We start from the raw sequence: 14,499 nt of genomic DNA, 5'->3' as shown, positions 1-14,499 counted from the left end.
ATGGCTCACTGCTGCCAAAAGGCCAGGCTCCTCTGGGCAGAGGCCTATTCTGGTCTGAGCCTCCTGATGAATCAGAAGTAAAAACCAGGACAAGGCAGGCTGTCTGTTAGAATGAGGACTATGCAAGCCTGGCCACTTTCAAATGAAATGGATTCTATGGAAGGATTTTTGTTTGTTTAGAAAACTAACACTTATTGTTAGATTGAAGGTGTAATACAGGTTTCTAAAAATGTGGCAGTGAGAATACCAGCATAAAAAAAAAAAGAAATTTGAGGGGTGCCTTGCTGGCTATCGGTAGAGCGTGCGACTCTTGGGGCTGTAACTTTGAGCCCCACACTGGGTGTGGAAATGACTTAAAAATAAAATCCTCAAGAAAAGAGGCTCCTGGGTGTTTCAGTCAGTTAGGCTTCTGCCTTCGGCTCAGGTCATGATCTCAGGGTCCTGGGATTGAGCCCTGCCTCTGGGTCCCTGCTCAGCAGGGAGCCTGCTTCTCCCTCTCCCTCTGCTGCTCCCCCTGCTTGTGCTCATTTGCTCACACACTCTCTCTCAAATAAATAAATAAGATCTTAAAAAAAAAATCCTCGGGCGCCTGGGTGGCTCAGTTGGTTAAGCGACTGCCTTCGGCTCAGGTCATGGTCCTGGAGTCCCGGGATCAAGTCCCACATCAGGCTCCCTGCTCGCTCGGCAGGGAGTCTGCTTCTCCCTCTGACCCTCCCCCCTCTCATGTGCTCTCTCTCTCTCTCTCTCAAATAAATAAATAAAATCTTAAAAAAAAATCCTCAAAAAAAAAAAGAAAAAGAAAAAAGAAACTTGAGCTAAAAACAACCTGAATTCATCACTGGTGATATTACATAACAATTTTTGTGAATTATTTTTTAGTGTCTTCAAGGAAGCAGGTCTTCCCTGAAAGAGAAAAAAAAAAATGATGCAGTCATAGCCAAAAAAAAGGGCGAATCCATATATGGTGTTTATTGTGTGCCAAGCATGGCTCCACTCTATACATTTATGTATTAATTTACTTCTCACAACACCACTATGAGCTAGTTGCAAATGGAGGCTCTGGTCAATAGCCGCAGAGAAATTAAAAGCAGCGTGACTCCATCCTTAAGGCAATATAAGACCATATTCTTGCGTGCCAGGAACAGAAGGGGCCTTGGGATTTCCACAGACAGGTCAAAGGGAGACCCTGTCCAGGACTGGGCATCCCCGAAATGTTCTTCACTGACGTTTTATGGCCCTTTTCCAGGCCTCCCCTGACATCTCTGAGGAACTAGCTTTGGAAGACATATTAAGCTGAGTCCCTTTCCAGAAGAGAGCTTCTTCTTGGTAACTTTTTCCAGGCCTGGTGGGGAAAAAGGGCCTCCTACTACCACATGGATAAGAGAAAACTGGGCTCACAACAGAAACTGAGCTTGTTAGGTATTGTGATTTTTCTGAAGGGAAATAAAACCTAGTGCTCTTGATGGACCCCCCCCCCAAAAAAGTAGCATCCATTAGGGATGGACTTTGATGGTAACGTTCATAAATGTGGCAAAAACTCCCACACCTTGCCCATCCTTACAAATTTTCCCAGGTGAGGGGCGCCTGGCTGGCTCAGTCAGTTAAGCGTCTGCCTTCAGCTCAGGTCATGATCCCAGGGTCCTGGGATTAAGCCCTGCATCGGGCTCCCTGCTCAGCAGGAGACTGCTTCTCTCTCTCCCTGCTGCTCCCCCTGCTTGTACTCTCTCTCTGTCAAATAACTAAAATCTTAAAAAAACCCAACAACACAAGTTTTCCCAGGTAACTGCTAATTATCTCATTTGACCCCACAAGGAACCTGCCAAGTAAGGGAAGCAAGCATTATTTCCTCCCCTTTCCATGTCGGAAAAGCTCATTTACTCACCCAGGGTCTGCCTGGTTCCGAAGCTGGGCTCTTAAATGCTCTTTCTTACCCTGATTAATCACCTCCCCCCCCCTCCCCCGCAGTACCTTCTGCCAAGCTCTAGTCGGTAAAACCTCAGAGAACTCTCCTCATTCCCGGGAGACCCCTCCAAGACTGCCAGACCCTTCGTGGGGTTCAGGCAAGATTCTCATACGTGCCTTTTTGGCAAGGGGCCTTGGAAACTTCATTAATTCCAAAAGAGACTCTTTTTTTTTTTTTTAAGATTTTATTTATTTGACAGAGAGGGCGAGAGAGAGGGAGAGAAAGGACACATGAGCAGGGGGAGCGGCAGAAGCAGGCTCCGCTCTACGCAAGGAGTTCAATGCGGGGATCCATCCCAGGACCCTGGGATCTTGACCCCAGCCCAAGGCAGACGGTTAACCGACTGAGCCACCCAGGTGCCCCAAGACTCTTGATTTTTTTTTTAAGATTTTATTTATTTATTTGAGAGAGAGAGAGCATGAGAGGGGGTAGGGTCACAGGGAGAAGCAGACTCCCTGCTGAGCGGGGAGCCCGACGCGGGACTTCATCCCGAGACTCCAGGATCATGACCTGAGCTGAAGGCAGTCGCTTAACCAACTGAGCCACCCAGGCGCCCGAGACTCTTTTGATTCTTAAAAGCTGCTCTCCATTAGCCCTCTCTGATTAAGGCAATCAGGTTCAACTCTAAAAGGTGTTTTGTTTGGTTTTGCTTTGGGGAGAGGAAGCAGCCTGTTTAACATCTTCTCCTAAAAGAATAAATCTGTATTTATGTCCAGACCCCGACTGGATCAATTGATTTTAGAGATGTTTTTGCTCGTATTCATCCAAGTGCGGGATCCCACAAAACAAGATCAGTTTGGGGCTGAATGTTTGTGAAGATTTTATTTAAATTCCTCACCGAGTACTGTTTAGACCAATTCTGAAGAATCGTCTCAAAACTATATGGGATTAAACTCAGTTAAAATCTATATACCATTCCTAGAAAAGAAAAGGCAAGTGGAGAAAGGACCGGGTAAGGTTTCCGACATGTCTAGTTTTTCCTTTGGAGGCAGAGGGAAGTTGGTCATTAGCCTATTAGATAATTTGGAAGCAAGTTTTGGAAAAGACTGGAATCCGAGTCAGGGCTTCACGGGTTAAATAGGCCTTGTCACATCGGCCGTTCGAAACTCCTCCTCTCGAAACTCCTCCTCCCGCAGTGAGGTGAAGATATTCGAAAATCACCCCACCGCAAACTCCTCCCCCTGCGAGGAAACACATAGAAATGCTGCAAATGACTGGGGCCCCGCATGCATTTGCCGCCCGAGCGCTCGAAGCCCCTGTTTTCTGCGCGGACTTTTCGGACCGAAGCCCGGGCTGGCACTTTCGGGGGCGGAGGCTGGGAGCATGAAACCCGCGGGCTGGGGGCTGTGCTGGGCCGCCGCCCTGCTTCTCGCAGCTACGGGGACGGCAGGTAAGGCTGGCTCCAGGCGCCCGCGTGCAGTGCGGTGACCCCTTCAGAACTCGGGGAGCCCCCTTGGTAATTCTGGGAGCTGCGGAAAATCACCCCATCCTTGTCAGATGTGTGGGAAAATGGCACGAAGTCCTTTCCAAACGGCTGGAGGGAGTGTTGAAGGGATCGCGAGGTTTGGGGTGTGGGGGAGTCACGAGAAGCGGGGTGAGGCTTTCCCCATAAGTCTCCGCCGGACGGGAGGACCCCCTTGTCTTCCTCAGAGCGGGACACGGGGCTCTCCAGTTCTCGGGAGGCAGGGACCCCCCACCGAGTTGTTCTGGGGTGAGGAGTACCAGAAGCCCGGGGGCTCGGCCCGGGGGGCGGGTCCCTGCGGGCGCCCTCGCGTCCACGCGCGGACAGGAATGCCGCAGGCGGCTCAGGTGGCTTTGTAGCCCGCGTGGAGCCCTGGGTCCGACGCGGAGTTTCCTAGAGCGGAGCGCACTCACGCTTCGGCCGGCGGCCACCGCCTCCAGCCCCGCCTCCGGCCCTGAGGGCCAGTCCCCGAGCTCCCATTGGGCGCGATTGGAACACGCGAGCCTCGAGCCACTCCCCTTGGCCAATGAGGGGCGGTGGATGCGGGCCGGGGGCAGCGCGGGGAGGGGCTGGGACACCCGCTGGGCGGGGCTCGAGGTGAGGCTGGGGACTCCCGCCGCAGCTAGTTCGGCTGAGGGTCGGCCGGCGTTCCCTCGCCGTCGGTCCGGGGCGCCTGTCACAACGCGTCCCGGGCCCCCGGGGTCGTCTCCGCGAGCCTGGGCGAGGTGCCCTCCGCGATCTGGGGCGAGCCCATTTAGTTCTGCAGGCCGCCCTCGCTGCCCCGGCCTGGGGGTAGTTCACCTACGCGCCCCCCAGAGCCTCGGTTCCTTCCCGAGCCGAAACGTGGCCTCCTCGGTCGCCAGCGAAGGGAAATTCGCGGAGACCTTCAACCGGGGCAGGGACCGGGAGGGGGCAACGTCGGACGGATCCCTCAGGGTGGCCTTTTTTGTTCAGAAGCTGTGAATGGGTGTAGTTGAGCTGTCCGCACGACGATGTTTCCTTTTGGGGGGGGGGGGTGGGTCCGATTTAGATTTGGTGAAGAGACTAGTGGGTGCGTGATCCTGAGTTATCCAGTGGTTTTAAGTGAGTTGCCAGAGGCATTTGACCTCGCCCTGGAGATGAGCTAAATGGTTCTTTTCCTATTTAGAACCAGAGCAGCCCCTGAGAGAATTGGGATTATCTGATAACAGGATCGCAGGAAACTTTTTTATCGACGGGAGGGGAGGGGCGGCTTTGTGCGGGGAGCTGTGAACTCTTGGAATTCCTATCCGTGACACATCAGTTTTCTCTGAGGGGAGGAAGGAAGGCTGCTGCCCTATAGCTCAGGGTTATTGCGATAACTCTGCCACCCAGTTGTGTGAAGAGGAGGGAGTGGGGCTTGTCAAGAGGCCTTTAATTGACTTGCATTTCAAAAGCTGATGGACTCCATCCCTAAGAGGAAATAATGGCAGTCAAGTCTTGAGCAAGATGCGAGGTTTACTTTAGTTTCCGCTCTCTTTGGGGTTCTGATAGAACTGCAGCAGGAGGAGTTTCTGGCCAGTGTGACCGGGCTGGTTAACCCTTGAAGCCCAGACTCGGATTCTGGTCTTGTCCAGAGCTGCTCCGGGGTCAGCTGCTTGATTTGTCCAGTTTTGGTATTCCTTTGATGAGCTGTGCCCCCAAATTTGGAAATGCACCTCCCGAAAGATCTCTTTCGATTCTCTCAACTCTGATTTTTTCATCCCTAAGGGGAACTAATGACGGTGAAGTCTTGAGCAAGATGTGTTGCTTTACTTTAGGTTTCTTTATCACTCAGTAGCCTCCTGTCTTCTCAGGGAGGCTCAGAGTCCTGATGTGTTCGCCAGACTCCTGAGAGCTAGCAGCTACTTCTCCTCTGGTGTTAACAGGATGATGTATATTTGTAGCAGCCCTGGCTGCTGTCTTTAAAGCATTTTGGGGGGGTCGAGGGGGATGGGATTTCTTGTTCTTTTTCCTTGGAAATGGGAGTTGTTGGAATCTGAACTGCATGCCTTCACTTAGCCATTTCAAAACCACTTAACAGTCGTGTGCAGAGTATCAGGTATGCCCAGGGCACACCCAAATTCAGAAAAGTAGAGCATCTCCCTAAGAGCTGTGTCTGTTTTAGCAACATGAACCAGGGAGATTCATTGGTCATTGCTGGGCATATTTTTCTTCCAGGGCAACACTGGAAAAAGACAGGGAGAACTTTTTCTTTTTTGGAGACTGAAGACCTTTAAGGGGAGTTACGTAGATCATTCTGTCTTTCCAGGATATTCCTGCCTTGATAAGATCCAAATCTAGATGCCTTTATTGCTTAGTGCTTTGATGGCCCTTCACATTCCTTGTTAAGTACATTAATAGAATCCGTACTTTCCCTGGATGTCAATCACGTGATATTTGTTGATAAAACACCGTGGAGGTAACTGGCAATGAACAATCACGGAAACAAACCTCTCCCCAAAGGAGCTGACAACAAAATCTTCCACTGAGATCACGCCTGAGTAAAATGCTTTGGCATCACCTAGTTTGGAAAAACACACTGGTAAATTGATTTCTTGTTCATATTCAGCTGAGTCTGTTAGCGCCAGCCATTTCTTTTTTTCAAGGAAACGATCCTGTCTATAATTCTGATTTTCCTGAGCAACAACTATCTTCAGTAGCATGGGAAAGAAAACATCGAAAGCATTTACCACCTCATTTGTGTGCTGGAGAGAAAGCAGAACTGGGTCTTCTCCTTTTCTGGCTTGTTCCTGGCTTGTTACATGTGACAAGAGAGATTTAAAAGCTAGAGTTTAGAGATTTGGGCACTGGGGGGTGTGGGTGTGTGTGGTTCTTGGGTAATTTTAGGCATCCCCAGCATGAGAAGATACCAATGGGGTGCTCCAGTTTGGCTTTTACTGGACTACAAATGAAACTGACAAGGAAAACACAAACCTTGCTTCAGCAACGGGGAGGAAGCCCTGAGGTTTCTTTGGGCAGTGGTGGTGCTTGGAACAGGACTGGTTCTGTCCCCTTGCTCAGAATGGTGTTGTCTGCTGTGGGGACTCCCATCTGATGTCCTGTCACTAGGTGCTTGCTGTTCCTGATCCCTGTCCCCAGTAGCAAGGCCATGGGATTTATTAATTTCCCAGCTGTTGCCGGGCTGCACCTGTAACAGCAAAATCCATTAGCTTTTCATTCAAACGTTATCCAGAGCTGTTGGCCAGCTACTGGATGACCTGTCCTGATAAAAGGTAAGGGTGGGGTCTTCCTGTTGGTGAGGTCTTCAGCCATCTTTGGCTAGCAAATATTTGGAGTGTTGGGGGGGAAGACTGATGTCCAGGGAAGGGGTTTATTATTATTATTATTTTTTAAAGATTTTATTTATTTATTTGACAGAGAGAGACACAGCGAGAGAGGGAACACAGGCAGGGGAAGCGGGAGAGGGAGAAGCAGGCTTCCCGAGGAGCAGGGAGCCCGATGTGGGGCTCGATCCCAGGACCCTGGGATCACGACCTGAGCCGAAGGCAGACGCTTAACGACTGAGCCACCCAGGCGCCCCCGGATTTATTATTCTTTATCCTGCTTTAAAGGGCTTTAAGGTGTTATTACTATTTCCAGTCTTTCCGGTGGCATGTTTTGTTGTTAAAACTAAGGCTTTGTGCAAAGGTTGGGAGGGCAGAGCAGCGGATTTGTGGTAATGGAAGTTGTGATCCCCTAGGGGATGAAGGTAGGACAGAAGCTCCTCCTCCAAGGTCCTTATGGCCAATGCCCTTTGCCTGAACTTCCTTTTTAATTTTTTCTGAGAGTCCTCAAATTCCAATTGCTTTTTACCCACTCTGTGGGCCAATAGCGAGAAGTGAGTCATATCCGTTTTTGGCACAATTACCATTCAGCTGTGAGTCAGTGGGGTGTGGGGTGTACTGTGGAGGCAGCTCCGAGGGAGTCATCCTGTTCAGATCAGTAGTTGGGCAATTCCATTATCAGTCTGTGTAACCACAGCACATTCCAAAGCTCAACACATTCCCTTCTCTCTTATTTTCTCTCTCTTACTCATTCTCCTCATCACCTAGGCTGTCCACCATGGCCACCTCAAGCATGGCCTCCTTGTAATCCAGCTTCCCAGTCCTTTGATTCTTCCAAGCCCTCCTTGTATTTCTCTATCATTATCACCACTATTCTCCTTTCAACCCCCCTCAGATCTCTTCTAATATCCCCTGACTGGTTCCTAACCTCTGGCAGGAGCACGGGACTTGCACTTTGAAGACCCAGACTTTGTTGGCTTTTATTTATTTATCTTTGAATTTTCTTTTAAGTAATCTCTACACCCAATGTGGGGCTCGAACTTATGACTCTGAGATCAAGAGTCGCCTGCTCTTCTGACAGAGCCAGCCAGGTGCCCCTGTTTGCTTTTTAAAATGAGGTATAGGGGCGCCTGGGTGGCCCAGTCGTTAAGCGTCTGCCTTCGGCTCAGGTCATGATCCCAGGGTCCTGGGATCGAGCCCCGCATCGGGCTCCCTGCTCCGCGGGAAGCCTGCTTCTCCCTCTCCCACTCCCCCTGCTTGTGTTCCTGCTCTCTCTGTATCTGTCTCTGTCAAATAAATAAATAAAATCTTTTTTTTTAAGATTTTATTTATTTATTTGAGAGAGAGAGAGCATGAGAGAGAGCATGAGAGGGAAGAGGGTCAGAGGGAGAAGCAGACTCCCTGCTGAGCAGGGAGCCCGATGCGGGACTCGATCCCGGGACTCCAGGATCATGACCTGAGCCGAAGGCAGTCGCTCAACCAACTGAGCCACCCAGGCGCCCTAAATAAATAAAATCTTTAAAAATAAAAATAAAAAAAATAAAATGAGGTATAACTGGGGCACCTGGGTGGCTCAGTTGGTTAATAGTATGCCTTCGGCTCAGGTCATGATCCCAGGGTCCTGGGTTCGAGTCCCACATCAGGTTACCTACTCAGCGGGGAGCCTGCTTCTCCCTCTCCCTCTGCCTGCCGCTCCTCCTGCTTGTGTTCTCTCTCTCTCCCTCTCTCTCTTTCTCTCTTGCTCGATCGCCCTGTCAAATAAATAAAATCTTTTAGAAAATGAGGTATAACTGACATACTATAAAATGGACAGATATTAAGTGAACAGCTCAGTGAGTTTTGATAAATGTCTACCTCCATGTAACCACCTCCCATTAGGACATAGAACATTTCTAACTTCCTAGAAAGTTCTCTTGTGCCCCCTTTCTAGTTTAATTACCACACCTACACACCAGAGGCAACCACTAATCTGAGTTTTATCATTAGAGATTGGTTTTACCTGAACTACAACTTCACATAAATAGTACATACCTTTTTTTTAAAGATTTTATTTATTTATTTGAGAAAGAGCGGAGTGAAAGAGCATGAATGGGGGTGGAGGGGCAGAGGGAGAGGGAGAAGCAGGCTCCCCACTGAGCAGTGAGCCCGATGCGGAGCTCGATCCCAGGACCCCGATGCGGGGCTCGATCCCAGGACCCCGATGCGGGGCTCGATCCCAGGACCCCGATGCGGGGCTCGATCCCAGGACCCCGATGCGGGGCTCGATCCCAGGACCCTTGGATCATGACTGTAGCCGAAGGCAGACACTTAACCGACTGAGCCACGCGGGCGCCCCCAGAGTACGTACCCTTGAGCAAAGGAAGCCAGACACATAATGTTTCAGAGATTCATCCCTGATGGTGCGTTCACCAGCCATTTGTCCCTTTTTATTGCTGAGACGTGTCCCGTTGGACGAATACTCCCCCTGTCTGTTTTTAAGCTGATGTTTGTTACATCAGTATGTGTGTGGGCTCCTTTTTGTCCTGTTCCTTAATCCTCAAAACAGTCTCACAAATAGGGACTCCTCTTCTCCCCCATTTTACAGATAAAGAACTGAGACCTGGAAGGATTAAGTCAGTAGCCCAAGTCGATCTACTTCAATGGCCCAGAAAGCCATTTAAACCTAGGTCTGTCTGACACCTCACTCCACGACCTCTCAGGGAGTCTGCATGGAAGGGCTGGGTGAGCCATCAAAGTAGGAATGATAAAGGGGCACATATTTGAGAACTGCAAAACATGGTTGCATACATACACAAATACAGACACTCCTCATTTTTTTTTAAAAAGTTTGATATATTTAAGTAATCTTTGCACCCAATATGGGGCTTGAACCCATGACCCCGAGATCAAGAGTCCCATGCTCCTCAGACCCATCCAGCCATGCGCCCCCAGACACACCTCACTTTATAGTGCTTAGATACTGCCTTTCTTTACAAATGGAAGGTTTTGGCAACTCCTTGTGGAGCAAGTCTACATTTTTCCCACACCTTTGCTCACTTCCTGTCTCTGTGTCACATTTTGGTAATTTAGTGTAAACGTAACTTTTATACGCACCAAGAAAACAAATTCATTGGGCTCGCTTTATTGCGATATTCATTTTGGTGTGGTGGTCTGGAAATGAACCTACGATATCTCCATGGTATGGCTGTATGTAAATAATTAGATAATAAATAAATTAAAACTAAGTAAATAAAGAGTTATTTGAGTTAAAATAGCCTTTTTGGGGAGGGTGCCTGGGTGACTCAATGGGTTAAGCTTCTGCCTTCAGCTCAGGTCATGATCCCAGGGTCCTGGGATCGAGTCCCGCATCGGGCTCCCTGCTCCGCGGGAAGTCTGCTTCTCCCTCTGCCTCCCTCTCTCTCTCTCATGAATAAATAAATAAAATCTTTAAAAAAAAAATAGCTTTTTTGGGGAGGGCGCCTGGGTGGCTCAGTGGGTTAAGCTTCTGCCTTCGGCTCAGGTCATGATCCCTGGGTCCTGGGATCGAGTCCCCGCTTGGGCTCCCTGCTCAGCGCAGAGCCTGCCCTCTCCCTCTGCCCCTGCCCCCCACCCCTAGCTCCTGTTCACTGTATCCTCTTTCTCTCAAATAAATAAATAAAATCTTTAAAAAATGATAATAAGATAGATTTTTTTTTTATTTGTTAGTTGTTTATTTATCAAGACAAACTATTCCATAAGCCAGTATTCATGTTTCATAGTTCAGAACACAGGTCAGTGACAGACTTCAATGGAACTCAACCCAAAGAAATTCTTTACATTCCCAAATCACTTTGCACTCTGAAAGATACCAGCCTTCTTCATCTCCTCAAAATCTTTCATGGAATCATAATTTCTGTAGAAATCTGCATATGCCTTCTTTCTTGGTTCAGCCACAGCAAACTTATAGAAAGCTGCAACCCCCAGGGATACAGCGAACACTCCAACAATATAAAATCGCAGACGCTTGGCCAGAAGGCCTCGCATCTGAGGTTTCGTCAAAGCACTGGAAGTCATGGTAGTTATTCTCCTCAACACCAACCTCAAACCTAACGTCCTCCCTAACTGATACAGAAATGGACCAAAATAGATTTTTTTTTAAAAAAAGATTTTATTTTTAAATAATCTCTATATCCAACATGGAGCTTAAACTCACCACCCCGAGATCAAGAGTTGCATGCCCCACGATGGAGGTGGCTAGGCGCCCCTAGGAAGGTGGCTTTTAAACTGGGTCCCAACGTCCCTGGCCCCCAGGGCCCTCAGCCCAGGTTCAGGATCAGGTTCAAGCCTGGCGGAAATGTTCAAGGGGGCCTTGGCTACTCCCACCGGAATGACCAAAGACAACAGAAGGCACTCGGAACAGTTAGAGAATTGGACTAACAAGCACGAAAGCCAGGGACATACAGTGACTGGTGTTACGGTTATTTTGCTTAATTATTTTTTCTTTCCTTTTAAAAAATCTCAAACATAAAACGTCCTTCGAAGAAAAATAACTTTGAAGTGAATTGGCCACTATTCCCTATGCAGAAGCACAGATAAGATTCTGTTCCTTAAAAAATAGGACAATGTGGAATTATTACTAACTATTCTGCACTTCCTTTTTCTCCCCAGTTAGAAAATATCGTGGGCAGCTTTCCGTTTTACAACATAGGACGATTGACCTCATCTTTTTCTTTCTTTTTCTTTCTTTTCTTTTCTTTTCTTTCTTTTCTTTCTATTTCATTTATTTAGGGGAGCCTGGGTGGCTCAGTTGTTAAGCGTCTGCCTTCGGCTCAGGTCATGGTCCCAGGGTCCTGGGATCAAGCCCCGCATCCGGCTCCCTGCTCCGCGGGAAGCCTGCTTCTCCCTCTCCCACTCCCCCTGCTTGTGTTCCCTCTCTCTCTCTGTCCAAAAATAAAGAAAATCTTAAAAAAATAATATTCATGATAGCTTCCTAGGATTTAAAATCTCAAGTGATGATGTACAGTTAGGGCAGGGAAGGCAGGTTTTTTGTTTTGTTTTATTTTTAAGATTTATTTGAGAGAGAGAAAGTAGGCACGCATGAGCACTGGTGCACTGGCACAGGGGTGGGGGACAGAGGGAGGGAGAATCTCAAGCTGACTCTGCGCTGGGCATAGAGTCCGATTCAGGACTTGATCTCACATCCCTGAGATTACGTCCTGAGCTGAAACCAAGAGTCAGATGCTTAACCAGCTACACCACCAAGGCATCCTGTTTTTTTGTTTTTGAAGATTTTTGACAGAGAGAGACACAGCGAGAGAGGGAACACAAGCAGGGGGAGTGGGAGAGGGAGAAGCAGGCTTCCCGCAGAGCAGGGAGCCCGATGTGGGGCTCGATCCCAGGACTCTGGGACCATGACCTGAGCTGAAGGCAGACGCTTAATGACTGAGCCACCCAGGCACCCCTGTTTTTGAAGATTTTATTTTTAAGTAATTTCTACACCCAGATGGGGCTCGAACTCAACCCCGAGATCAAGAGTCACATGCTCTACCAACTGAGCCAGCCAGACACCCCTATGTTTTTCTGTTTTTTTTTTTTTAAGATTTTATTTATTTATTTGAGAGAGAGAATGAGATAGAGCATGAGAGGGGGGAGGGTCAGAGGGAGAAGCAGAGTCCCCGCTGAGCAGGGAGCCTGATGCGGGACTCGATCCCGGGACTCCAGGATCATGACCTGAGCCGAAGGCAGTCGCTTAACCAACTGAACCACCCAGGCGCCCTAAACTTCTAACTCTTGGTTTCCAGTTAGGTCACGGTCTATGTGTTCTGGGATCAAGTCCCACATGGGGCTCCACGCTTAGCGAGGAGTCTGCCTGGGATTTTCTTTCCCCCTCTGCTCCTCCCCCTTCTTGCATGCTCGCCCTCTCTCTCTCAAATAAAATGAACGAAATCTTAAAAAAAACAAAAAGGAAAAACAATCTTTTTACAGGAATAATGGAACTTATAAATGCAGCCAACAGTCAAAACTTACATTTTACATGCTATTTGCCTACAGAACATTTGACTCAATAGGAAAATCCTGCTAGCTTTTCTTCTTCTTCTTCTTCTTTTTGTTTTTTTGGTCTTATTTGCTTATTTATTCATAAAGCATGATGAAATAAACCAGATCATAATTTTTATTGGCCACATTGCTTTAATTTACATAGGGCATCAGAATTTATGCTTAGAGATTAAAAGATTTTTTTTTTATTACCAGGTATCACTAATCATAAAAGTTTGCTTTATTCCAGTTCACATGGAACAGTGCATTCTGAATCAAAGTATAGTATTTAAGACTAAACTCAATCAACATTATTGTAATCTCTTTTCCAAAATGCAAAAATCAATGTGTTTTAGGTAATTTCCCAAAAATTTACTTGTCCTCATTTTTATCTAAAAATCTGGGTCTTTGTGGGCGCCTGGGTAGCTCTGTCAGTTAAGTGTCTGCCTTCGGCACCGGTCATGACCCCGGAGTCCTCCCCACTGCTCAGCAGGGAGCCTGCTTCTCCCTCTCCCTCTGCCTGCTGCTCGCCCTGCTTGTGCTCTCTCTGTCAAATAAATAAAACCCTTTAAGAAAAAATGTTGAGTCTTTGCTTTCCTAGAAAAAGTTTCTCTTATTACAGCTTTTGCTAATGTCTCTACCCACTGGAGATGACCCCTCATGTTTCCTTCCCCTGAATGATTTCACACAATCAATTTTCCTCATTACTGTCACCAGCACAGGTTTGTGATATGCTAAATCGTTTAAATCCTTTTCTTTTTTCATGTGCAGGGAAATTGTACTCTTTTGTTTCCTGCCTTAATGGGTCTGTACAGTGGACTCAACGACCGCTGAGTCAAGTTTCACACACTGTTGGCAAGTCACTCTTCTAGATCTATTCTTCGCATCCTCCGCTGCACTTGTGGTTCATGAAGTGTGTGTGTTGTATTTCCCGGGAATGATCGGATTCTATTTCTGGTTCATTCCTCCGCTGGCAGGAAACAGACACACACAGGTGACATTGTCAGTTTCCGATTCTGGCGCTGAATGGCCCTTCTTCTTCCCCTCTCTCTCAGCGGAAGACAAATGTGGGAGAAACGAGTTCCAGTGCCAGGATGGGAAGTGCATCTCCTACAAGTGGGTTTGTGACGGGAGCGCCGAATGCCTCGATGCCTCAGATGAGTCCCAGGAGACCTGCAGTGAGTCCCCTTTGGGCTTCCTACCCTTTTTGATGAGAGTGGGTGACAGATGAGGTGAATGTCAGCCAGTAGGCTGATGTGTTCAGCCATGAATTGGGACTTGGGGGGGAAGAGATTTCTGGAGCCTTAACAGCTTTTACAAAAAAAAAAAAAGAGGTGAAATTCATATAACGTAAAATTAACCATTTTAAAGGAACCAGTTCAGTTGTATTAATATGGTCACAGTGCTAAGCGACCATCACCTCTCTCTCCTTCCAAACCTTTCTATCACTTCATGTCTGATTTTTTTTTTTTTTGACCCAGAAAGGTGGTCTTGGCTCCCTCTTTCTGAAAACTGTATTTTTGCTCTGTAAAGCTAGGGCTGGGGACATCAGATCGGGCTTCCCTCTGAGGGAAGGCTCAGTCCTGTTTCTCCCACAGTGTCTGTCACCTGCAAGTCGGGGGACTTCAGCTGTGGGGGTCGTGTGAACCGCTGTATCTCTCAGTTCTGGAGATGTGATGGCCAGGTGGACTGCGAGAATGGCTCAGATGAGCAAGGCTGTTGTGAGTGTTCTCCCCCGCATCCCCTGCAGCCCTGCGCTGGCCGCACTGGTTCCGCCCTGGTCCTGGGCTGCTCTT

General features: G+C 48.1%; 1 protein-coding gene and 1 pseudogene across 2 annotated transcripts in view; one reads left to right on the top strand and one right to left on the bottom strand.

Moving 5' to 3' along the window:
- Positions 1 to 3,155: 3,155 nt before the first annotated feature.
- Positions 3,156 to 14,499, top strand: part of LDLR (low density lipoprotein receptor) — a 34,371-nt gene continuing 23,027 nt past the window's right edge. Inside the window, exons 1-3 of one of the 2 annotated variants that reach the window (XM_028088734.2) lie at positions 3,156 to 3,353; positions 13,759 to 13,881; positions 14,302 to 14,424. In XM_028088734.2, the coding sequence (XP_027944535.1) occupies positions 3,287 to 3,353; positions 13,759 to 13,881; positions 14,302 to 14,424 (313 nt within the window). In that variant the 5' untranslated portion in view covers positions 3,156 to 3,286. The remainder of the gene's footprint in view (positions 3,354 to 13,758; positions 13,882 to 14,301; positions 14,425 to 14,499) is intronic. The other variant, XM_088017252.1, reaches the window with a different exon arrangement.
- Positions 10,443 to 10,800, bottom strand: LOC148165186 (cytochrome c oxidase subunit 6C pseudogene; annotated as a pseudogene).

The sequence above is a fragment of the Eumetopias jubatus genome, unplaced genomic scaffold (assembly GCF_037043125.1).
Source record: "Eumetopias jubatus isolate StellerSeaLion01/CBP00866 unplaced genomic scaffold, mEumJub1_p1.0 scaffold_1, whole genome shotgun sequence".
Lineage (NCBI taxonomy): Eukaryota > Metazoa > Chordata > Mammalia > Carnivora > Otariidae > Eumetopias > Eumetopias jubatus.
The sequence above is the reverse complement of the archived record's forward strand: the minus strand, read 5'-3'. Positions and strand labels throughout refer to the sequence as shown.